The 26,018-nt window shown below is 44.6% G+C and overlaps 1 protein-coding gene across 5 annotated transcripts in view; it reads left to right on the top strand.

The window, feature by feature from the left end:
- PLCE1 (phospholipase C epsilon 1) overlaps nt 1-26,018 on the top strand; it is a 305,344-nt gene that overhangs the window by 201,821 nt on the left and 77,505 nt on the right. For all 5 annotated transcript variants that reach the window (XM_044378042.3, XM_026481690.4, XM_026481691.4 and 2 more), the window contains exons 5-7: nt 15,073-15,218; nt 19,560-19,818; nt 21,669-21,874. In XM_044378042.3, the coding sequence (XP_044233977.2) occupies nt 15,073-15,218; nt 19,560-19,818; nt 21,669-21,874 (611 nt within the window). The remainder of the gene's footprint in view (nt 1-15,072; nt 15,219-19,559; nt 19,819-21,668; nt 21,875-26,018) is intronic.

Raw genomic sequence — 26,018 nt, 5'->3', positions numbered from 1 at the left:
ATTAGTAAAATTGGCTAACCTTTCCACTGGGCTTATAAATGTACAAAGCCCTTATCTCCTTTATCTGCTTTAATCCTGCAATTCTGTAAGGTAGGTGTTGCTCGTAGGCCTATTTTAAACTGAAGGCACAGAAGAAGAGAGATAAGTAATTGGCCCAGTACCACACGGCTAATAAATGTTAGAGCCGAGACTTGAAAACAGCACCTCTGCCTCAAACACAGGCTCAAGCTGACCCCACGGCATCTAGTAAAGAATATTTGTCCAGTCAGCATCCCCAAAACATGATCTTGTTTTGCTTTGGTTTGCTTTGGTTTTTTGGTATGAAATGTGTCACTTTCTAATACTTGAACAGTATGGTTTTGTTTTGTTTTTTTACTTTTCAGTCTCTGTCATCAACACCCTAGGCACTTTCCAAGTAAATATTTCTCTAAAGAGATTTCTTGAGCCAGAAACTGAACACATCTCCACCCCTCTGGAGTGAAGGCTCAGCCCCTCTCTACAGGAAAAGCAAGGCTGGTGTTGGGCCCCAGCCCCTCTTGCCACAGCCCCACATAACCCTTAAATTACCAGACCCCAAACAGGTCATTCACTTTTATAGATACTGTCAACACACCCTCAAAAGCTGTCAACACTACCAAGCTTCATTCACTGACTCTCCTGATGACAAGGAGCAGGCTCTAACTTCAGCCCACTCGGCGAAATCCCAAGTCCTGCCAGCCTCATGGCCCCCATCTCCAAAATAAATCCCCTCTTCTGCTGGTCTGAAGCTCGCGTCAACTTCCCCACGTCCAGTGTTCTGAGTTTCTGCAGCTCCTGTCCTGGGGTTTGTGCCCTTGAGCTGTGAGTCAGGGTCCCCAACCCATCATCCCCTGCCGCCACCACGCCTTCCTCCTTCCCGAAACAGATCCTGGCAGATTTTTTCTGGAAAGGCTCTTCCTGCTGACCCCCTCTCCTTCAGGACACAGAGGAGGCTTCTTGGCTCTTCCTTTGACCTCTCTTGCCATCCGCAGTAAAGACCAATAGCAGCCACATCAACTTTTATGTGTTCTTGCTCCTGTTTTCCTTCTGCCCCAAATCTCCCCTCCCCTAGGCCCTTCCCCTTCTGGAGCTGGTCTGCAGGGCACAGCCGGGGTGTGGCTGGAAGGGAAGAGTTCAGGCTGCAGTGTGTTTGAAATTCTGCAGGCAGGTGGCTGCTATCAAGGGCTGTGATATGGCAGGCCCTGTGCTAGCCACTCTTATTTCATTGCCCTGACTCTTCTCCCTTTTGTTCCCTGAGTTTTGCCCGATGAGGACCTGCAGGCACCATCTCTCAGGCCCCCCGAGTCAGTATCTTTAGCAATTCCTGCAGCTGCCATCTTGCCTTTTCCTCACGGTCAACTTTTTCACTCAAGTGAGGCTGCCTCTGAGGCCCCACGGATGGGGGGAGGGTAAGACAGAAGGTGGCAGAGAGGCATGGCAGTGCATTAAATCCTCTTCATGGAGATAAGGAATCCTAGCAGGTCCTGACTCTAGGATGTCCTGAAGTCAGGAGACCTGGGGTCTAGCCTTGGCACTGGCACTGACTAGTGGGGTGACCTTGGACAAGTCACCTAACCCTTCTGCTTCTTGGGGTTCTTCATCTAAAAAATAAGGGAAATGGGCTAAATTACCTCTAACGTCTTTTGATTTATTAGCTGCCACGTTATGTAGTAGAACCACATGTGAAAACCACATGTCTGCTCAGCTCTTTGTTCATCACAGCCTCAGCTATGAAATCAGAGTTGCCAATGTGCCTTAATCTCATTTTGGATTATAAGAAAAATCTTCCTGTGTCAACTTGGCTTTAGAGTTCCTCCAATGATGTATTGATTCTGAATTTATGACACCAGTTAGAAAATCCTGTGCTGCCATATCTGTTTCTACCCTTCGAAGTCCACTTACACCATGCAGTTTCTAGAGATGAAAGGATGTGTTCTCAAGTTGGACAGAGGCAAGGAGAGGTCTCCAGGATTGCCAGGGGAGATGAGCCTCTGGCTATGTTCACTTCAGGATAAAGGAGTTTGGAGAGACCCAGTGCCACTATTCGAGGGTCTTTCTAAATGTAAGTGTTCCTTTGGGGGGGAGGATTGCATGGTCAAAAGAATTTGGGAAATTCCAAATATTAGCTCCTTCTTGGAGATTCACCATGTGCATAAGCATATTTAAATCTCCAAGAAATCCTGCCAGTGAAGAAATCTTAACTTATCTTAGCATATTCCAAACTTATATAGCCACAGATACTTTCTCCACAAAATACTTTAACATCTGGTAGAACATGTCCCCGGAACAGAGTTTAGGAAACATTGCCCCCAAACATTACCGACCTATCTCTATTTGGGTCTTCAGAACAGAAGGGGATAACTACAGCTGCGAGAATATTTATTAAGCACCTACTGTATGCAGAACACATGGGAATAATTGAAAATTGGCAAATCAGCTGTCCAGCAGCCAGGATTTCAATATCTAAAGCCGGAGAGGGACAGACACAGGAATAAACATGCCAGTCAACAGACAAGACAAATGAAGTGTCAAGTGCAGCTTGGGAGCCCAGGAGCCAGGCCACAGGGCAGTTGTCTGCCTTCCCGAGTTGAATTTCCCTACTCTTAGCTGTCAGTCTCAAGTTCTTTGCTTCGCTCTACCAAGCAGTTACCTTTCAGCCAGTTACACGATATCAAAACAGGACATTCGTTGTTTATTTTTATAGATTAGGTGGTTGGTGAGGCACACTGAGTAATTTTATCCTGTGATGAACATCCTAGAATATTGGCCTTATGCATACCGCTCTGTTGGGTTTTATTCGGAATTAGAATCTGTTCTTTCCCCAGAAATGATGACCTCCTTTTCACCAAGTAAGAAAGATATTGAAATGGCCGATGTCTCACGCTGTTGTTTAATCCCGGTCTGAATGAAGTATCATGTGTACCCAGTGTTTCCCGGACAGGGGGCCCGAGCTTCTCAGGGCCCCCTGATAAGGTCCTTCTACGACCTATTTGTGAGTCACTGTTATTTTTTCCAGCACTTCCCCTGGAACCAAGCCATACCCCTGCATCCTCACTTCCACACACAGCCCCTGCCCCCGCCCCATCACCTGTTTCCCATCCCCACCCCCACGTTCTTTAGATTCTCTATTGATATGTTTTTTCTGAATTTTTTCCTCTTGCCTCATTTCCACCTTTCCTCTGCCTCTCCTTTCTGGCCTCTTTAAAAGAACTGAAGGCTTGTTCTTTCTGAGGGTTTAATCCTTAGGAAGTTCCTCTCTGCTAAACAGAGAAGGGAAGCCGGCACTGTATTGTTTCCACATTCGACATTGTTTCCACATTCGACATTGTTTCCACATTCCAACATTTTTTCCACAAAGACCATATCTTGAAAAAGAAGTTGCTTATTATTATTTTTTAATTATCAATAGTAGTTGACATTTATTGAGTATGTACTCTGCTCCAAGCACTAGGGCCCTTGACATAGATTATCTCTTTTATTAGTCACCACACCCCTTAGGATATAGGACATTTATCATTCCCATTTTATGGATGAGCAGTTGAGTCTCAAGGAAGGTAGGAAACATGCTCAAGGTCATAGAACTAGTAAAAAGCAGTGCCAAGAAATGATCCTGCATTTCTCTGGCTCCCCATTCTGTCTTCTCCCGTCTCTCCCCCGCCCTCCTTCAGAACAGGGAAGTCAAAGAGACAGAATTCTGGTTTTCGTCAAATTTATTCCCTAACAAGTTTCATTCACAGAAGCTCACCCCTCCACACGCGTACTGCACAGACTGCAGATTGAATTACCTCCTTAATGATCTATTATATGCACCAGTGTCCAGCTTGGCCAGGATGTAATTGATCTTGGTGGGATGCCAACAACCTTTCTTTCTGCACACAGATTTATCTTCAGGGGAACATATGCCAACACATGCAAACCATTTTATTCCCTTCCATCCTCTCCTTCCTGCTTGATCATTAGTGTTGGTTTCATTATTAGTCTGCTGTTCCCTGCTCACCATCCTCACTGCAGTCGGCACACATTTGCTGTTGGCCCTACAAGTGAAAGAGTGACTTGCTGGGCTCACTTGTAGTTTCCTGTGACAGGTGTCCACCTGCCTGGGGCCCAGAGTGACCCACAGTGTGTCTCAGAACCTCTGGATTGGTTCAGTGGCCTTGAAAGACAGCTTTCACTCTCCTCCTTTTCCCAAGCAGGAGGGCCCATGGACAGTGACTTCCCAATCCAGGGGACTTAAGTAACCAGGGGGGGGCCACTTCCTGTCCATCACTTGGGGCACTTGAGAATGGGCCCAGCCAATTCCGGAGCAGATGAGAAGGCCACCACTACCCTCATGATGCCCAATTATCTCAAGGAAAATGGAATCTTCCAGTCATGGGCCAAATTACCCATAGGCCTTCTGTGTCATGGTTCCCTAGGTATCCTTCCCCAGCCCTGGCCTCTTGAGCTTCTTGCAGGAAGAGCAAGTTGACAGGGTGGGGCGGTCAGCTTCCCTTCCCCTACTGCAGCCCCCAGATACCCTGGCATTGAGATGCTTGGACACTCTTCTGAGAATGGCAGCACCAGCTGGGAGTCGGCTGCTTTGACAGCTGTGCCTTGTGCACGACTCAGAACGAGCGGTTATTTAGCACCTGCCTCTCAAGCTGGACCCTGTGCCAGGAAATAGATGAATAAAACAATCAATACCTGCTTTCAAGAAGCTCAAACTCCAGGGGCAGGAGCCAGGGGCAAAGTGGTCACAGTGCAGGGATAAAGTTAGGTTAGGGCAGAGAATGGATTAACCCTGTGAGGGTTCAAGAAAGGCTTCCTGGAGGAGGTGACATCTGGGCTACTTGGCAGTCAATAGGATGTGGGGATGGAAGGTGACGGAGGAGTTAAGGATTGGGGTCAGGGTGGGCTTACAGAGCCTTTGGGCCCTCCAGCTAGAAATGCCCAGCTAATTCTTGGGTATACAGGACAAGAGAATTATTCAGAGATAGCATCTGGGGGGTGGGTAAAACCAGGTCAGTGGAGGAAATCATCGAGGGAGAGGATATAGCATAAGAAGAGATCCAAGAAGAGCCAAGGACAGAGCCCCAAGAAATACCAGCATTCAAGAACTGACCTGTGCCACCAGAGGACAATATTATGAACATAGGCTCTGGGGCTGGCCTGCCTGGGTTGGGATCCCTCCTTCACAACTTACTAGCTGTGTGACCCTGTGCAAGTGACTGTACCGCTCTGTGCTTCCATTTCATCTATAAAATGGGGTGATAATGACATGTACCTCGTTGAGTTGTTGTAGGATTAAATTAATGCACATTAAGCACTTAAAACAGTCCATTTAAGTAGACGGTATAAGCGCATTTAATAGCATTATTCCTTCACTGATGTCAGAAAAGGGCTAAAGAAGAGGACAGCCTATGACACAGTCAGGCCTCTCAGTGCCTCTCAGCGGCTCAGCCGAGATCCCCAGGGAGGAGAGATGAAGGCGAGCCCTCATGGGAGCCACATCACAACTGGGATGGGAAGGAATGGCTCACGCTGGGTGGTGCAGATGCCACCGTCTCCTGGGAGAGCAGGGATGGTGGCTGCCTTACTCACGGCATGCCCCAGTGGCCAGAGCAGTGCCCAGTGGCGTGTGAGCTCCTTAGGGGTAGGAGAGCCCTTCTTAAAGATTTGCTTAATGAGGATATATTTTCTGAAGGCCCTGCCACTTAGTTGGCATGAGGAGGCTGCTGGGACCAGGGAACGCACGTGGAAGACTCCAGTGGTGGCCGCAATTTGGGGAACAGGTTTCATCTCCTGACTCTCTGTCTGGGACACCTAGTTGTTTCCGTGAGTGAGCTGCAGGATGGAATTTCCTAGGCCTTATCCCTTCCAGACTCTTTAACTCATGAGACTCCATCCTATTCTGCGTGTCATAGAAAACTTGGAATTTTAGACAGGTGACAGAACAGGAACATGGGTAGACAATCAGCACATGCTTACAACACCTTCTCTATGGCCTTCAGAACGCCAGTGTTGTTTCTAAAGGGGATGTTCCTTCTTTGAGCTGAGCTCACGATAATTTTGCTAAGGAATTTCTTTGCTCACTAGATCAGGGTAGCTATTGGAACTTTAATACAGTTTTAAAAATCTATAATGAATTCACTCTTTGGTCTAATGCTCATAAGAGAAAATGGAGAGTCATAAAGCATGGTAGTTTAAAAGCAATTTTGATTTGGCTCCTTCCTAGATTACAGGTTGTGTAACTTTGGAACAAGCTAGCCCTGCCACTCTGAACCTCAGCTTCCTCATCTGTAAAATGGGAACAGTATTAGTACCAGCATGTAAGGCTGAGAGCATTAAAAGGAATAAGCAGCGTCCCTCTCAACAAGTACATGCCCACTCCATGGAAGCAGTAGTGATTGTAAGTATTATTAAAATCATGCAAAGAGAAGAATCAGTTCATAAGTGGCCCTGTGATTGGATCAGAATAGTTCGGAGCTAGCCGCTCACTTATATCAAGACCTTTTATGTACACTCCTAGCCATGGGTTTTAATCCCATTATTAAAACGGAATGAAATAACAAAGACCCCGTTCTAGGACTATCAATAAATACTTCTACAAAAGGAGAAAATATGGATGAAATGAGGCTCACTCTTGAGTACCATTTAATAACTGGTTTCAGAATGAATGACCCATCCATTGAGTAGGGTGAGAGAGTGGAGGATAACCCAGCCTGCCTGACTCTTGGCGGTTCTCTGCAGTCCATTTAACTAGAAATGTTATCTGCGTATTGAAGTCAAAATGTTTCCTCTCGTTGCTTTTAAAACCATAAGTAGCCATAAAAAAGAATGAAATCTTGCCATTTGCAACAATAGAGATGGAACTGAGGGAATGGAGCTCAGTAAACTAAGTCAGACAGGGAAAGACAAATACCTGTGATCTCACTTACATGTAGAAATAAAACAACAGCAACAGCAACAAACCAAGCTCATAGATACAGAGAACAGATTGGTGGTTGCCAGAGGTGCTGGTTACAGGGTGGGGAAAATGGCTAAAGAGGGTCCAAAGGTACAGACCTCCAATTACAAAATAGTTAAGTCATAGGGATGTGATGTACAGCATGGTGATTATAGCTAATAATACTGCATTGCATTTTTGTAGTTGCTAAGAGAGTAGATGGTAAAAGTCCTCGTCATAAGAAAAAAAAATTTTCTAACTATGTATGGTGATGGGAGTTAACCAGACTTATTGTAGCCATCATTCTGCTATATATACAAGTATTGAATCATGTTGTTTGCCTGAAACTAATATGTTATATGTCGGTTATACCTCAATTTAAAAAAATGGAATGCGTTATCACAGAGAGTGGAACAACAAAACATTTTTAAAACTTTCAGTAAATTTATTCTTTGTACAAAAAGGTAGTTTAAATTAAGTATGTCATGTGGAATTGAGCACTTGTCAAAACTTCTAGAATTCACACTGAGAATATTGACATGTAACGTATTGGCGTGAACCATCAGTTAAATGGAACCAAAATAAAGAAAAAGCATTTTTTTTAAAAAAAGTAAACAATTCTAAGAAACTTAGAATTCTGAGTATTTAGGGAATTTTTAGTTGAAGAATCTGAGAACAAGCATCTTTTGCAAACCATGGGGAAGACATTCTGCAAACGATAGAAGGATGGCCAGAACACTATGGTTTCTATCCTCAGAGAGTTGACAATTTAGAGAAGGTGGATATGTGTATATATATATGTGTATATATATATATATATATATATATATATACACATATATATATTTAACTGCAAGGCAGAACATGCTATCTTACTTTTCTTATACTTGCTCCAACCCCTCCTGTCCTCATGCCTAGCATAGTTCTTGGCAAATGCACAGGCCAAGGGGAACTGTTTGTAGGAAGAATTAGCACTGTTACAGAGACATGAATAAAGTACTTTGGGAGAGCAGTGGAGACCAAGAAATGGTAAAAAGACTGGACTTCCAAAGATGGTAGCATAGAAATGGGTAAAGTTGGCCTTGTACCTCCCAATCATAGAATCCACTACACTACTCTTTAATTACTTGCTTATGTATTTTCCCCCATGAGGCCCCAGCCTCGCCAAGAGGTGCCATGTCTGTCATGTTTATTGGTGTCCAGCATGGTACATGGGACATAGTAGATACTCAGTATACTCCATAAGTATTTGTTAAAAGAAGGAGGGTCATCAGATTTATTTGTCAAGGCTCCCCTCCCCCCAGTTGCAAGTTAGCAGCAACTCAAACCTGCTTAAACAAAATAAGGGCATTTTGGGGTTAGTATGGGGACTCTTCATAGGGCTTCAAGTATGGATGGATCTAGGAATCTAACTAAGGTCCTCAGGAATCCATCTTCATCTTTTTTTTAAAAAGATCTTGTTTATTTATTTATTTGTTTGTTTGTTTATTTGAGAGTGTGTGCACACACACACACACATGAGTGGGGAAGGGGAAGAGGGTGAGGGAGAGGGACAAGCAGACTCCATGCTGAGCGCAGAGCCTGTCATGGGGCTCAGTCTCAGGACCCTAAGATCATGACACAAGCTAAAATCAATAGTCAGACACTTAAGCGACTGAGCCACCTGGGCACCCCCTATCTTCATCTTTCTTTTGTGTTATCTTCATTCTCAGGTAGGCTTTCCTGATATTGTGGCAAAGACAACTGACTTGTATCTTTACTGTTTAGGATTCCAACAAAACGATAGTGTCTCTTTTCCTGACAGTTTCAGGAAGTGATTCAGTCAAGGAAGGCTGTGGTTGGCCTGGCTTGGTCATATACTCGTCTTTGAACAACTCCTTGAGACCAGGCCTAAAGGTGGGGGAGGAGCAGCCCCAAGAACTTTGTATAGCTCGAGATGGAGAAAGCAGAGTTCAATGGTGGGCAGCCAAAAGCAAACAAACAAAATGCCCTATGTATTCACACCCCAAGGAAACTGGACAATAGTGTAGAGATAGGACTAGGCAGAGAATAGGAAATGATACAAAACGTAGTAGGATTGAAATGTCAGACAGATGTGTGGTGGACAACAGTGGGAATTACTGCTGAAGATGTAAATTTACATCAGATGCTGGAAGGCTTGAAGTTCAAAAAAAGAAGGTTTAGATTAATTCTGTAGACAATTGTGATGCAATGTGAGGGGAAGGCGTGGGGGTATAATCCAAGATGTATTTAGGGCTTCTCCAGAAGCCACCTTTAGGGGCCTCTCTTCTCCTGTGTGTCCCTCCTAAACCAAGAGTCACCGGTGGAAACATGCCAAGCAGGACATGGAGTTCAAGAGACTCTCCTGCAGCCACTTCATGTCCAGAAGGATACTTGGGCATATGTAACTTGCTGGCCTCTGCATCCTCAACACTGAGCCCCCGGCGTGAATAAGCCACAGCCTCTGTTTTAAGGAGCTCACAGCTGGGGGAGATTGGTCTCAGACAAAGTACTAGAAATACACCTGCATATACACATATGAAGTATGTACACATATATGTCTACATATGGGACTGGGCAGTTTAAATAGGAAAAAAGGGATATTTCATTCCTCATGAGGAGTCAGGGAAGCCTTCAGAGTGGAGGAAATATGTGTTACCCTTCTATTCTAGGAAAGACTTGCACTCAGGACACACACCCTTCTCAGGCCAATCACAGATTCTTTCTGGTCCAGCCTTGGGCTGCTTCCTTCCTTGTGGTTAGAAGAAGAACCTAGAGCTTCCTTTCTTCAGCTTCTCCTCAACTCAGGTAACAGCACTCCCGCGGCAGGAGCAGTCGCAGCAGTAAACAGTTACCGAGGCTGGAACTACACACCGAGCATCATGCTCCCATCTTTGCATACAGTCTCCAGTCTCATCCTCATCATCCTTTTACGAGGTAAATGCTATCGTTCCCATTTTACTAAAGAGGAAGTTGAGACTGATAGGTAGGCAACTTGCCTCGGGACCAAGCACAAGGAAGCGGTGGAAGGGCGGTGAACATGGTCGACTTGGCCTGGGGCCGTGTTCACCACGGTGCTGTCTGCTCCCTCCGGCTGCTCCTGCCTGCTTCGGCGTGGGTCACAGGGACAGCCCCAGCTCAGGTAGGTTGCAGAGACAGAGATACATAGTATTGGACTGGTACTCCAGGAAGGATGCTTCAGCTCCGACTGAAGACTGCACCGGGGTGCAGAGAGGGATGCTGATCCTCTGGGACGGTTCTCAACCTAAGTGTGCCTAAGAATTTAGGGCCCCTCTCTCAGAGAGTCTGGGTAAGACCTCGGAATCTACATTTGAACAAACACCCTACCACTACCAGTAGAGGCACTGAGGCCAGTGTTGCACATTTTGAAGAGTACTGCCTAGGCAGGGGCATGTGTGTGACAATGTGTGTACATGCCCGCACGCCCACAGTTCAAGGGTTGTTTTAGGAAACTTCTGTGGAGGGCAGGTGTCACTGGGCACTGCACATAAACTACTTCAGAGCAGCTTTGTCCAGATTTTCATTGTCTTCCGTGGATCCTACCATTCAAATCCAGCCCTTGCGGTTAGGGTGACCAGATACCCACTATAAAGGATCATCTTTCTATGAAAACCGCTCAGCATATTAAAAAAAAAAAACTTTTTGGCATGAAGACATTTGTGTCTTTTTTCTGGACCTGGGAACAGCAGTAGGAAGTGTTCAGGCCTTTTCCCAAATATAATCCCTGACCGATTGGAGGCTGAGAATCCTCTCTGCCAGTGGCCTCCTGGGACTCTGGGTGGCCTGCCTGTTGGTCAGAGGCACCGAGCACCCCCACACTGAAGATGTGGGAAAGATGGTCTCTGTCCTTGAGGACGTAAGGTCTAGTGGCGGAGGCAGAACAGACCCATGTGAAAGAGTCAGGCCACAAATACAATAAAAATAAAGCAGATGCAAGTCCTTGCAGCAGTGAGAATCCCAGTGCAGACGTAAGCTCAGTCTCAAGGTCCCACATTAAATCAGGGAGAAACAGGAAGAAGTTGGATGAGGGTTGCTAGGTGAGCCATCAGTACAGACTTCCTAGAGGAGGTCACACAGTCTCCTTCACCAGATCTCAGGGAGCACCTACCGTAGGCACTGCTGCTGGTGAGCACTCTTGAGGAACACAGTGCTGATTGTGCAGGGGGTCTGGGGTCAGGGAGACCAGGGGCATCACAGAACCCAACAAGAAAGTGATGTTTTTCATTGGATTCCTAAGGGCAGCTGCCTCTGACTTTAGGGGAGCCAGGAGGAAGTACAAAGAAGGCCCCAGCCTGTGACCTGCTCACCTTCTCTTTCCATGCTGGCTGGTGTACCTGTGGACACCTCAGACCTCAAGTACAAACTGCATCCACACAACACACCCCCACTGCCCCTCGACCAGCCTTCAGACCCAGTGCCATCTACCCACAGGAGGAATAAAGGCTCTTACAGGCCCAGAAGTGGGCTTGAGCTGTTCAGACGGAGGATTTGGGGGTCCTGGATCTACAGGGATGAGTGGTCTGGAAGTGGGTGCACAACCACTGGGCAGACATGTTCCCTCCACTCCAACACGGGCCTTCTAAAGCATGGGGCCCAGGGCAGGGATCCTAGTGGCAAAGTCTGAGGGCAGTTTTGCCTAAAGCATAAATAGGGGTTAGCTAAATCAACTTCAGGTGCAGGGGGAAGCCTTCCCGTAGAAGACCCCTGAAATGAGAAAAGGCCTGGTCATCTCCCTAAAAGCAGAGGTTTGGAGGAGCCTAGGTGAGGCTGGAGAACCGACAGGGGCCTGGTGGCCAAGGTAAGGATTTGGCTTTACAAAGGACATGGGCAGGACATGACGGGCCAGGAAAAGGTAATTATGAATGGAGCTAGAACATTCCTTCCAAACTGAGCTTGCATGATGCCAACAAGGTGTTTGATGTGAGGAGAGCAAGCTGTTCAGTTTGGCTAGACCTGAGAGTACTGACAAAGGCGAGAGAGGAAGAAAAGGAGCATCAGGAGAGGAGCAGTTGTGGAGGAGTTGTAGGCATGGACCCGGCGTCGGGTCCTCAGGGGGAGCAGAGAGCCTCTGGAGGAACTCTCACGGAACTGGGCTGGGGGCCAGATTCTGTCTTTATTCTGTGCTAACCATTCCAATAAGGCAAAAATAATCATTTAACATGCTCCCTATGCTTGAGTCGTAGTACCTTCTATGTATGTGATTTTGTGTTTTCCTGTGTGAATTCAGTGTCTTGAAATTCTTTCTGGATTGGCAACACATCCTGTTTTCCAGTTAGTAAATATGACCACCATTTATGCTTTGGGGCAACATTTTTCAGTCGTTGCCAAATCCTCGTGAGGTTTTTGTGTGACATTTATTTTTCATAATTAGTGATGAAACTCTCATCACTTAATGCCCATGAAATTATGAATATATTAGGCCACAATAAGAATTATCCCTGATGTCTGTAAGCAGATGGGGTGTGTGTGTGTGTGTGTGTGTGTGTGTTTATGATAACAGTGCTTACATAATCCCAACAACCAGGCCCTGGGGACTCAGACGCAGAGATGGAACGGCTGGTTTAAATTAGGTTTCCATGTGAAATATCGTATCGCTATTTTTTCCTAGCATTGTGGGAAAGTATATGGAAAATGATTTGACTGATAGGAAATAAATCTGGATGCATGATCAGGACTGAGGCACAAACCACGTGGTGGTCTGCGCCTGCTCCTGAAGCGGGCCTCTCCAAGGGAAGATGCATTAACCCTTTCAGGCCACTAGACTAGTAAGTCACTGCGTTGTGCCAGAATAGCCTGAAAGAGCCATGACATTCCAGAGCCGCTGATTTGCCATCACTTTCAATTTTTAAAAAAGGAGCTAAAGCCATAGAAAGACTATAGCCAGAGTTCTCAAGAAGTAATGCATTGCATGTCCAGAGAACGATTTTAACTTTTGGGGATTCATTTTTATTTGTAAGGAGATGGGTTTGAATTTCTAGCTCAGAGAGTCAGTAATCTTACGATTCTAAGTGTTTGCTTATGGCTTCCCACAGCAGGATAGGGCTTATCAAAAGCAGCACCAATGACACTCAGTCTTTATTGACAAAACAGTTTCTTGCTCTAGAGAGCCAGGTTTCACAAAGGTGACTTTTAACTGGGTGACCAGGTGATGAGGGGACAAGACATGGAGACAGTGAGCAAGGGATTGCTCATAGCTGCAGGAGAGGGGTTGGCTCTGGGAATCCCAGAAGGTTCCAGGGTGCTCAGAGCAGCCCTGGGAGATCAGAACAAATGGTTATCTTAGGTTGTCTTCTTCCCAAGAGGCTCTGAATTCCTTGCAGGATGATCTGGACCAGGGCTGGTCCTAGGAGTCTGATGCCAGATCTGTTCTCCTGATGTTGCAAGTAGAGAGCAGAGGTGCATGCTGGGAGCCCCCTGGGCTGGGACTGGGCTCAGGTTGGCAGGTGGTCACGTCCTGCATCAGCACTGCCAGGTGATACCACAGTGTGACCCTGTCTTATCCCTGAAGGTCCCTGTTGCCACTGTCTCCCTGTTGTTTCTGTGTAAGGAAAGTAAAGGGGTATTCAGCACCTGTTTCTTCTGTTCTGCTTTTTTCATTGCTTTCGTCATATTTCAGGACTCTTCTTGGCATCTTCTCCTTTTATTCCAACTCTGTGTTCAGAGGCGCTGCTCTTAATCGAGTGCTTAGAAAAAACCTAATTCGTGCCAAGTTTAAAAGAAACTGACACCCCTCATCAGATAAAAGAGCACCCCACGGGGAGTCCCTGTTTTGACATCAACAAGAATTGGGACCTCAGAAAATCACTTCTCTCCTGAGCCATAGATTCTTAATCTGGAAAAATGGGTCTGGACTGCCCTCTGTGGTTGCTGCCAGCACTAAATGTCATTCATTCCTATAATTTCATCAATGGGGGGAGGGCAGAAAGTGCGGTATACCATAGACCTTAAACTTGTTTTTTCTGCAGTTGCCATGGACCATGAACTCTGTGTTCAGGCCTCACTCTCCCTCAGGCCTGGGAAATGAGCTGGCCCCAGGTTTCAGCACTGTTGCTGAACCAGTGCAGCTCCTGGGCCATGTGGGGTCAAGACCAAGGCTTTGGTTTGTTAACAACTGAGTTTATCAGCCCAGACATTAGCCAGGATGGAGCAAGGGACTTAAATGACCAGCAGTGTCCAAGCACCAAGTGTCGCTAGGAGCAAAATAACCTTAGAGATTAAGCAGAGCATTTTGAGGCTGCATATCATCAAGGGGGGGCTTAGTAGCGGGTTATTATTAAATATTATACTCTAGGCTGTATAGTAGAAAAAACTAATCACATTAGAATAACCTTCATCCTAGAGTTCATGCATACACATTAGGCATTTAGGGAGTGGTTAACAGTGCCTCCTCTGGGGCACACACCTAAATTCAAATTCAGGCTTTCCTGCTCTGGGTAGAAATCTCTTAGGCTCTCTGTCCTTCACTTTCTCCATCTGTAAAATGAGGGTAATAATAATCCTTGACTCTTAGGATTGTTATGAGAAGTGAGTTAACATATGCAAAGTACTTAGAGTAATTCCTGGCACACAGTAAGTGCTGTGTAAGTATTTGTTCTTCCAATATTACTTAAGTCAGTTGAGGGGCATAATAGATAATGCATTTGTAAAAGATAGTTTAAATATATATGTATATATATTTTTGCATTTTTTCATTTGATATTCTGCATTTTACTACCAGATAAATACCCTTTAATTGATGGACTGACTGCGTTGATTGCATTTAATCTTACTGCCCATCAGTCAACTGTATTTAAATGTATTTAAATCAATATTATCCTTAGGCTTTATTTTCTTGTAGTTTCATGGAATTTTATAGATCAAGAGGAAGTTTATGAACTACATTTCTGCCTCCTTATTTTAACGATATGGAGAGGTTAAGTGACTTGCCCAGAATCCCATAGCAAAACAGTGATGAAGCTTAGAGCTTCACCCCAGACCCCTCAGGTGGAGCCCTCTTTTCCTAATAGTAAACTGATTTTTAAAAAAGAAAAGAACTTTTCCTGTGAAAAAAATATTCATCGAGTTTGCAGGACCTGGGTTCAGTGGATGCCCCTCTCTGCATTTTCTAGGTGAGCTCCTGGGTGACGTGGTTGATCCTCACGGCGGGCTCCATGGAGGAGAAGCGAGAAGTCTTCTCCTATTTGGTGCACGTGGCCAAATGCTGCTGGAACATGGGCAACTACAATGCTGTCATGGAGTTCTTGGCTGGCCTCAGGTATGCAAGTGGGGAACACAGTTATCTGGATACCAGCTGAATGGCACTGAATTAATTGCCCTGGAAACCACATTTACCCAAACTAGGCAATCGGTAGTGATTGTTTGGGGGAAATCCATTATTCTTTGCTAATACACACAAACCTTGTGCCTCAAAGACACAGCAGCAGAATTCAGCCCCTGTGGCCAGTCATGATCCTAATTAGCTATGTCTGCTCTGATCCCATGCTGTTGGCCATGCTGGGTAAAATTACCTGGTTGCACAACTCCGTCAAGCCCATCACTGACCCCCACTTGCCCTCTGCGCCCTGTAAACCCCACTGTTATTGGTCTCTTCCCAGCTCTGCCTGATGAGCTGCCTCAGCACTCATTTGGCTGCTCGCAGCCACAAACTGGGAATGGCCAACACTGATGACGAGCATTCAATAATGTTAGCTGTTATTTTTATTGAACACTTACTATGTATCAAGCATTGGACACTGCATTTCCTATGCACTAAATCTTTTAATCCTCAAAACAATTTCTTGGTTGATACTATTATTATTCCCACATTATACAAAAAAGAAACTAAAGTTAGGAGACGTTAAGTCATTTGGCCAAGGCCACCTGGCATGGCTGGGATGTGAATGCAAGTAGCCTTATGGGGAGCCCTTGCCCTTAACCTCTCATATCCTGCTTGTATGCCTTCTCCCCTAAGCTAATAATAAGATCACTATTTCATCAATAAAGTCTCCTGCCTTCTTCACTGTCAGCCTCAGTTACCTGGCGTAATGTAATTGCCCCTCACTCTTGTGGGAGGCAGTGTGGTATGGGGCAGAAGGGTATAAGTGGTCGGGTCAAAATACAGGGAATCAAATTCTGACCCCCCCCCAATAGCTGTGTGATCTGAGCCAGTTTCTCGACCTCAGGGAGCCCTAGTTTCTTTATCTGTAAAATGGGGATGGTGATAATAAAAAGCACCTACCTCCTCGCACAGAATTAAGTGCGAGAGTACAAAGTGTTTAGCACGTGTGTTTGGCATAGTGAGGCTCCAGAAAGTGAGCCTGCTGCTGTTAGTGTCTGAGACTCACCTTCCCCATGAGGGTTCTCACTATAAATAGATCTCGCGTCCTAACATTATTGAGATTTTTCTTTGATTCTCCAGATCTCTGCAAAGGGATTCCGGGTTGGGGGAGGAAAGGAAAATTCTCAGAGTTGGAAATTTTTTTTGTCCTTTTGAACTTTCTTAACTAAGAATAAACTCAAACGCTCATGTCACTGGCATTTAAAATGGTCATACAAATGTATCAGGCGTGGCTCAAAAGAAGGAAAAAATAGAAAGAATACTGGGAGAACAGGAGATGATTTGGATGATTGGATTCTCTTTGTGATAAATTTTCTAAAAAGAACCTGTGTTTTTTCTTTTAAGAAAAAGAATGATCGTGTTATAAAATAATTCTATTTTAATGATGCTCATCCTCTGTGTTTGGCAAGTTGGTGTTGGCTCTTGGCTGGGGACCTCGCTTCCTCTGTTCTGGACGTCACTGTCCTCACAGCATGGCAGCTGGCTTGTTCCAAAGTGAACAACAAGAAAGCAAGGCAAAAGCTGCAGTGCCTTTTAGGACCTAGCCTCAGACATCACACACTCTCACTTCTACCATATTATACTGGTCACATAAGACAAAGGACTGGCTGATTGTGGGTGAGGTCTATACTACACCAGGAGCTGTAGATCACTGGAGGAAACAATTAGAAGTAAAAAGATTTACGTAGAACAATATTTGCTCAATCATGGTGTCAATCTAAAACAAACCAAATGAACATCGGTGGAGAAATGGAATATTATTTAGCAACCAAAAATGATGTGTATGAAATATGTTTAATATCATTGGGAAAAAAAGCAGTGTATAATGCATAAAATATCTGGAAACAGGGCTGTCTTTACTTAACAACCTCAGCAATATTTATACAACATTTATAAAATATTTAGACCAGCATCTACAAATAGAATAAATACTGGAAGGAAATATACCTAATACGTTGTCTGTGGATGGCAGCACCGTTGGCGAATTTTTCTTTATTTTTGGTATTTTCCAAATTTTCTACAGTGAACATCTAGTACCTTTATAAACATAAAAAGAAATAAAAGTTTTAAAATAGTGCCAATTCTCAATCTAACCAAAAAAAAATCATGTGATCTGATCTTGCTGAAGTTTGTCTTTTGCCCCCAAATGTACCGTGATGACCCTATTAACCTATGGAAAGAAGGATGATCCAATAATGAGAATCATGTGTTCACTTTGTTTATTTATACTTCCGTTTCATGCCCCCAAAAGGATTCTCCCCACATTGTAAGAAATCAGTTGTAGCTGGACTCAGTAGGGTGAAATCAGGAAACAGTTTTATTTTTCTGACCTCACTATCTTTCAGACCTACCTGATAGGCTCTTCCTCCCCCAACTCTGGGTTATACCTTGGGAGGTCCTATAGCTTTCGCAGTCACTGACGTGGTCAATAGCTTGTCTCATTCTCCTATGCTTATGGGCATGAATAAATCTCAGAAACATACAGCTGTGCAGGAAAAGCAGGTTGCCTGAGTACCTACAGTGTGATACCATTTCTATAAAGTTTAAAAGCACAGACCATTCTGCAAGCTGCTTAGTGATATATACATATGTTGGGGAAGCATAAAGCATTGTAAGGGCACGAGAACACTGAAGTACAGTTGTGGTCCCCTTCAGTGCGGGAGGGAGGAGTGTGTGCTCATGGAGGAAACCAACGGGGCCTCAACCACATTGTTAATGTTTTATTTTTTAAACTGAGAGGTTGGTGCATGGGCCTTTGTCATATTATACTTCTCTATGTCCTTTAAATGTCTTAAATATGACATAGTGATTTTTTAATCCAGTCTGATAGAAATCAAAATTTCAACCTCTCATTTGATTTAAAGCTTCACCCTTTCCTCATATTTTACAGCTCAGTCTCAGAAACCTGCCGTAGAATGGGAGGACAGGGTTTATCTTTTCTTCCTCCAACTCAGGGTCCCTATAGAAAAAGTGGGTGGGAGAAGAAAGAAGGAGGGAGCTGGGGTGAAGGGAGCAAAGGTCTCATTTGTCTGGGACAGTTGTAGTCTGGCCTAGGTGCTCCCACAGAGAGGGATACGGTGTGCTCTGAGGGTTTCTTCCTAGTTACTCCTCCTCAGTTCCCCCACCTGCTGCCCTATAGGCACCTCCCACTGCACAGTTAGCCGGCAAGGGGCAGGGCCCCCTTAGTCCCCAGGATCCAGCTCTGGAGGTCCTGCCCTCCTAGACTCTTTCTGTGAAGATCCCCTCCTTTGGCAGGCAGGCCTTTCTACACAGCTCAGGTGCAACTGCACCTCACGGTATCCCTTCCTGACTCACAGGCAGTGCTCAGTGCTCTACCCTCCCAGACTCTGCACATGCAAGACAGACCCACTGGAACTTTCAGGCAGCTCTAGTCAGCCTGTCATCTTTAGACTTTCCCAGGCAAGAGTCACACACCGGGCTATGTGATCCATAAACTCAGGACATAGGGCCACGTCTCCATGGAATTCACTTGAAGCCCTCTGCCCTGGGGGTGATCCTCGTCCTTCCACATGTAGCACTCTGACAGCTCTATCCAGAGAAATAGCCCCTACCCGACTGCTCAGAGCCAGTTCCTCTGCCCGGCTGATGGACGGTTGTAGACCGCAGATGGCAGAGCAGTTTGGGTACCCTCGTGACGACCTGGTGCCTCTCTTTAGGAGGTGGGGTACAATGTCACTTGTTGTTCTCAGCAGCAGTTTCATCATAGGAGAAGTCCCATTTAACATCCTGTTATGCAAATAGTATTTTAAGATAATGCCTCTCAGGATGGGCCAGTGGCTTAATGTCAAAGCTGGATTTAGTAAAAGCAATTGCACAAAAGAGGACAAAACAGGGTTTATGTATTTCACTAAGGTACTGGCCTAATCCAAGGATAACATTTAAAAGATCAAGAGGAGTGTATGGACCATGTTTTCTGCAGACAATCCTCCATAAATATCTGTACAAACCATATTACCCACTAGGTTTCCCTCTTGGCTCCAGCTGCCAGAAAAGCTCAAAGCTAGGTCCAGCGCCCACTTTCCAAAAATAACTCCTTCCACGTGTGTTATTTGTATCTGTCATACTTAATTTTGTGTTTCAGTTTCTAAAAGTAATGTATCATTTGGGGAAGTAGGTGGAGATATGAGTCCTAAATAAATTATTAAAACATAAGGAAAACTGAGGCAAGAAGAATGGATTTGTATGGAATTTAGGCTGTATACTGTGAACAATATTATTTCTCCTTTGATCTAAAAAGACATCATTTACTTGCAATAGGTCAAGAAAAGTTTTGAAAATGTGGCAGTTTATGGACCAGTCTGACCTGGAGACCATGAGGAGCCTGAAGGACGCCATGGCTCAGCACGAATCTTCCTGCGAGTACAGGAAGGTGATCACGCGGGCCCTGCACATACCCGGCTGTAAGGTGGTCCCGTTCTGTGGGGTGTTTCTGAAGGAGCTCTGTGAAGTACTGGACGGAGCCTCTGGCCTCATGAAGCTTTGCCCGAGGTACAATTCTCAAGAAGAAACTCTAGAGGTGAGGCCTTTCAAAATCCGAAGTCACTGTGGCCAGAAGAGAGACCCTGCTGAGCCTAGGTTATCCGTTGTTGCCGTTGTGTTGGGTAACAGGTCCTGGGAAGTTCCAGAGAGAAGAAAGCCAGCTAGCACTGTTTGGGACTTAATCTTGTTAACTTAGCTTTAATGGGGCAGGGTGTAAGTACAAGTGGAAGTGGGTGTTGTTGTCCGATTTTTTTAAAGGAATGATGGGGTTTTCTTCTCTTATTGGGTGGGAATGTCTGGAAAGAAGTCAAGTGAGGGATGCCTGGCAGATGGTTAACGCTCAGTCGGTTAAGCATCTGCCTTCGGCTCAGGTCATGATCCTAGGGTCCTGGGATCGAGCCCCTCATGGGGCTCCCTGCTCAGCAGGGAGCCTGCTTCTCCCTCTGCCTGCCGCTCCCCCTGCTTGTGCGCTCTCTCTCTCTCTCTGACAAATAAATAAAATCTTTAAAAAAAAAAAAAAGTCAAGCGAGAGTATGAACTTTTTGGAATTATAGGGGTAAAGCACGGCGGGAGGTCAGTGCTGCCTTGCTTTCCCCCTTTGTGGGAGGATGCTGAAGAAGCTGGCATCTCATCAAAAGATAAGCTCCAGGCTCTGATCACAGCTGCCTCAGTTCTCCCAGGCCCTGTGGCATCTTACTCCTGACTCTGAGAGCGGAGAGGACTGTGCGAACCTGACTCAGAGCGTCGGGCATTGGAAAGAAGGGCTTTGAGAAACTGGAAAAAGGTGTTCAGAAATGAAAGAAGGGACTGAATTGGGGGAAACTTTACCATAATTTTTTTTTTTTTTTTTTTTTTTTTTTTTAGTTTCAGAGGTAGAGTTTAGTGATTCATCAGTTGCATATAACACCCAGGGCTCATTACATGAAGTGCCCTCCTTAATGCCGTCACCCAATGACCCGACCCCATCCCATCACCCACCTCCCCTTCCCATACCTGGCAATTCCAAACCCAGATCTAGTGTCATTCTCACTTGGCAGCAGCACCACTACTGACCTCATACACACACACACTCACACTCACATACACCCCTTCTCGGTGGCCATGAGACAACGCCTAAAACCAGCCTCTTCTGTGTCACCTGGGAACCAGAGCATCACCTGGTATCAGGGAGACTTAAGAGCCCCTGGCAGGAACAGGCACCACTACCAGCTTGCATCGCTCTGGCTTATGTGGGAAGATAAAAGTGCATGAAATAGAGGAGAAAGCTTATAGCAAGCCCCCCAAGCTGCACCCACCTCAGCTCCCTCATGGCTTAGAAGCCGGGAACGCCACATCCAGTAGTGCAGCTGGAGCCCTTACCTCTAATGGGAGAAACTTCCTGATCCTAAATACAGACCATGAGAGCTTTAAAACCATCAGGAAGCCTCCGTGCTGCGATATATGGGAAATAAAGCAAAACGTCATCCTTTCACAGTGTTTTCCTTGGGCCCCGGGAATTTTATCTGGTTCCGTAGAATAATAGACCTTTGTCATGGTTTTTCTCAATTTTGCTACCAAGATAAAACAACCCTACCCTTTTTCTGTAAAGTGGCTAATCTTCTCCCTAGGGAACCTTGAAATAATACTGCTTTTTGTGTTGTAAATTTGAAATGGAGTGTTGATTCCTAGAGGGACTAAAGTTGTCTGTGGAAACGAGAGCGAATTCTAATAGTTGATGTGGTGAAACGAAAAAATGTTTTTCCTGGAGGCTCTTTCTTTTTCTTTCAATAAAATAGGCGCAAATGCCATTATTTATGACTACTGAGATTTTATTTCCCTACCCAAGTAGATTATTTAGGCATAGTACATGAAGTTGCAATAACAAATCCTTGGTATGTTTTTCTGTAGTTTGTAGCCGACTACAGTGGACAAGATAATTTCTTACAACGAGTGGGACATAATGGCCTGAAGAATTCAGAGAAGGAGTCCACCGTCAACAGCATCTTTCAGATCATCAGGAGCTGCAGCCGAAGTCTGGAGGCCGAGGACGAGGACAGCCCCAGTGAAGGCAACAGCTCTAGGAAAAATTCCTTAAGGGATAAAGCGCGGTGGCAGTAAGTTTTACACTTTAAAAAAGAGAGGTGCTCATTTTTTCTTTTTCCTACTTCAGTTTGATTTTGGGTGGACCCCTAACAAATACCCACCATCTTTATCAGGAAGCCATGCTTTATATTCCAACTTTACCAATTCTGAATTAGAATTTACCTTTCTAAATTGGCTGCTTTGTTCTAGAATTATTGCTCATAATTTGACTTCTTGCCACCTGTTATCTCTTTAAAAAAAAACAAAAACTAGAGCTATCCTGTCACTTCTAAAAATTCAACAATTGAATTTTAGGATTAGAACCATGATATTATTGATTTCATAGCTTCTCTAAAAACAGTTTTTATTAATCACTGGGTGAGGCACAAGGACAAGTATTAACATATTTTTAAATCAAACATACTGATTTATTAGGGCTAGAGTGACACCCTGAAGTCAGTATTTTTAGTAGCTCCCCCAAACTTCTGGGCGACCGTACATCAGGTGGTTCACAGATCTCACTTGCAGAGGCACAGCTCTGCAGGTTGGCATCTGTAGCTTTGTAATCGTTCAGCCTCTCCAACCGCTCTTGTATCCACAGGCACTGCTGCCCATCTCGACATGCGTTCCCACAACCAAATGAGAAAGTTCAGAAATCAGCAGTCTCAGGGCGCGTATTGCCCACACTCAAATGGCAGAGCCTGGTCCAGCTAGAGGAATCCTCTAGAGCCATCCAAAACCATTAGGCCTACTGGCTTGGACATCTTTGCCATGGAAGATTTTATCTGTAGTCAGTACTCACGAGTCATACCTTGCAGTTGGCTTGGAGTCTTTATACACACTTGTGTGCATTTACGAGACATTGTGGTTTGTTTTGCAAAGCCTTTCCGGGTTGTCTCTGTGTGTGTGAGCCTACACTGGGAAGGGCAACAGTGTTTTTCAAAAAGAAGTTCTGTGAAATTGGAGCACTGGATTCTTAGAAGCTGTTGTGAACAAAGAAATGAATGCCTTGTGTCCGAGTCCCTAATGCTGTTAAGGAGGGAGATAAACCTATAGTCCAGATTTCTTCAAAGGACCCAGATGCTCAAAGAATCATCCTACCACAGTGTCTTGCCCCTTAAGCTGAAATGTCTCACAAGTAGCTTCTACCAGTTGTTTTTTGGGTTGTGGTTTTTTTTTTTGGACTACCTCAAATCAAAGATTATTTGAAAGTTTTCACAGTAATTGTTGGATGACCTTAGTAGCAATCTATATACACAGAGAGGACCATCAACAAGTAAACACATGTCTGCACAGAAAGCACCTCATAGCCATTCCTGCCCTTAATCTATGTCTACGTCTGACTGGAATCTTTATTCACAACAGATTCTACGGATCCAGTGCTCCAATTCCACAGAAATTCAACTGCATAATCCTCGTAACAGTTCCGTTTCACTGCGGATCTTGTACCTCCCAGAGCCAGGATTTAACCTTAGGCAGGCTGGCTCTGAATCATGATGAATCATGGTCCTTAATCATATGAACTCTGTAGGAAGTAATGGACAGTTATTAAGAAAATACATAACCAGGGGCGCCTGGGTGGCACAGCGGTTAAGCGTCTGCCTTCAGCTCAGGGCGTGATCCCGGCGTTATGGGATCGAGCCCCACATCAGGCTCCTCTGCTATGAGCCTGCTTCTTCCTCTCCCACTCCCCCTGCTTGTGTTCCCTCTCTCGCTGGCTGTCTCTATCTCTGTCAAATAAATAAATAAAAAATCTTAAAAAAAATACATAACCAGATTGATTAATAGCCCACTTGCCCCCCCGTATAAGATTTTCATCAGGGAACATTAGAAAAATATTTATCTGTCAATTTATGGTTTCTAACTGACCAACACTGCAGAATTTCTTCAGGGGCGTGGGATACAAACTTTCCTTCTCTTTCACTCCTTGGTCCTCTTCTTGAGTCATATGACCTAAGTTTGACAAGGTAATTTCTTTCCTGGTAAACCACATTTTGATCTTTCGTTATGTTATTTGGTTCCTAAATAACCCTTTAAGTGCCACCTTACTCCCTCTTGTAAACCCACAGAGACCTGTCTCCAGGAAGAATCAGGCACAGGAGTGCATAACATTCACCATATGATCTAAGAGACAAAGCTATTAGTTTCCTTCTTGAAATGAACTTACTTCATTACCAGCAATGGTCATTTTTATCTTGGGCATTAGTCCTGGGAAGAATGCTTTTTTCTTTTTCTTTTTTTTTTTTTTTTTTTTAGATTTCTTTATTTAGAGAGAGAGTGTGTGTATATGTGAAGAGGGGAGAGGCAAAAGGAGAGGGAGAGAGAGAAAATCCTCAAGCAGACTCCCCGCTGAGCTTGGAGCCCAACTCGGGGCTTGAAATCATGACCCTGAGGTCACAACCTGAGCCAAAGCCAAGAGTCAGATGCCCAACCGACTGAGCCACCCAGGCGCCCCTGGAGAAGAATGCTTTTTAATGGAATTGTTAACCCGTAGCACTTGTTCTTCTTGTGTTCAAAAATAGAAACTGATGCTCAGAAAGGTGGTGTCTGTCCCCCCCAGCTTACATCAGCTCTGAGCAGCAGAAACAGGCTCCAGAAAGACTCATGATTTTTCTCCCCAGATGCCATCTTTTATAATGCTTGTAGTTTTTCACTGAAAAATATTTGATTTAGCTCAGAACTCAAATTAAATGGAATATGGGAAACACCATTTCTTTTGCTAAGTTAAAATCAGGAGTTCTGTGTCCAAATTCACATAGGTTGTATTTCATGGGTACAGACACCAATTGAATTCTTTTTGCTTTAAAAAAAAAAAAACAATAAAAATAAGAAGTGTGACATGGAGAATGTAGAAATGGTCCCAGAGAAAGGAAACAAAAAGGTAAAAGGGCTTGGATGTGACCCTAAAGAAAGCTCCTTTAGAGGAATTGTTGGGCCAATTTAGCGTAGGAAAAGGAAGGGGGTAAGGAAAGCAGGAGGGGTGAAATCTTGGTCTTCCTTTATTTAATTAGAGTGGTGTACTTCACTGAGCCAGACACTGTGCTGAGTGCTTTGCAAGTATTATCTTAGCTGAGCTTCACCTGTTCTGTGAAGTGAGCATTGTCTTTTTTCTATTAAAGATTAGTAAAGTGAGGCTCAGAGAGGTTGAGTGATTGACTAAGTCACACAGAAAACAGGTAGCAGAGCTAAACATGAAACCCAGGGTGACTATATAGGGCATGTTCCTAACTACCATGCTAAATGTATGAAGCATAGACTTAAGTATTATAGAAGAGGACATAAATAAGTATTGGTTTTCCATTGTTCCTGATTGCAATTTCAGAGGAACGGAGCTAGGCTAGACACAAAGGATTTTCTTTTAGTTTCTTTACTTTTTATTGTGATATGTAACATTGAGGAAAGTGCATTAGGGGTGCCTGGGCTCATTTGGTTAAGTACCTGACTCTTGATCTCAGGTCAGGTCCTGATCTCGGGGTCATGAGTTCGAGCCCCATGTTGGGCTCCATACTAGGCATGGAGCCTACTTAAAAATCAATCGATCAGTTAATTACACGGAATGTCAAAGGAACACAAGCCAACTGAAAGAGCTTCCAATGGCCAAAGCTGGAACAATTTGAGCTACAACATAAAGTTGTGTTAGATTGTAAACCAGGGGCGCCTGGGTAGCGCAGTCGTTAAAGCGTCTGCCTTCGGCTCAGGGCATGATCCTGGCGTTCCGGGATCAAGTCCCACATCAGGCTCCTCTGCTGGGAGCCTGCTTCTTCCTCTCCCACTCCCCCTGCTGTGTTCCCTCTCTCGCTGGCTGTCTCTCTGTCACATAAATAAATAAAATCTTTAAAAAAAATACTAAAAAAAAAAAAGATTGTAAACCAAAGTATTAAATAAATATCCATGAGTCCATATGCGTAAGTGATAAATAAACAAACAAACGGAGGAGAAGAGACAAATCTCCTATGCGAAAGAATTCCAAATAACTTATATTAGATACTCCACCCTCTAGGAGATAGAAAATAACTCCCTACACCTTAAATGTACATGGGGACTTCCTTCCAAAGAGGACAGTATGGAAAGGAGTTTTCAAAAAAAGAGTAACTTTACAATGGGGCAAAACCAACACTACCTCAGCCAAGTCAGCATTAACAGAGATAAGTCATGTTAATAGTATGTTCCATGGCT

The sequence above is a fragment of the Ursus arctos genome, unplaced genomic scaffold, assembly GCF_023065955.2.
Source record: "Ursus arctos isolate Adak ecotype North America unplaced genomic scaffold, UrsArc2.0 scaffold_7, whole genome shotgun sequence".
NCBI classification, from domain to species: domain Eukaryota; kingdom Metazoa; phylum Chordata; class Mammalia; order Carnivora; family Ursidae; genus Ursus; species Ursus arctos.
Note: the sequence above shows the minus strand (reverse complement) of the source record. Positions and strands in the feature narration are given on the sequence as shown.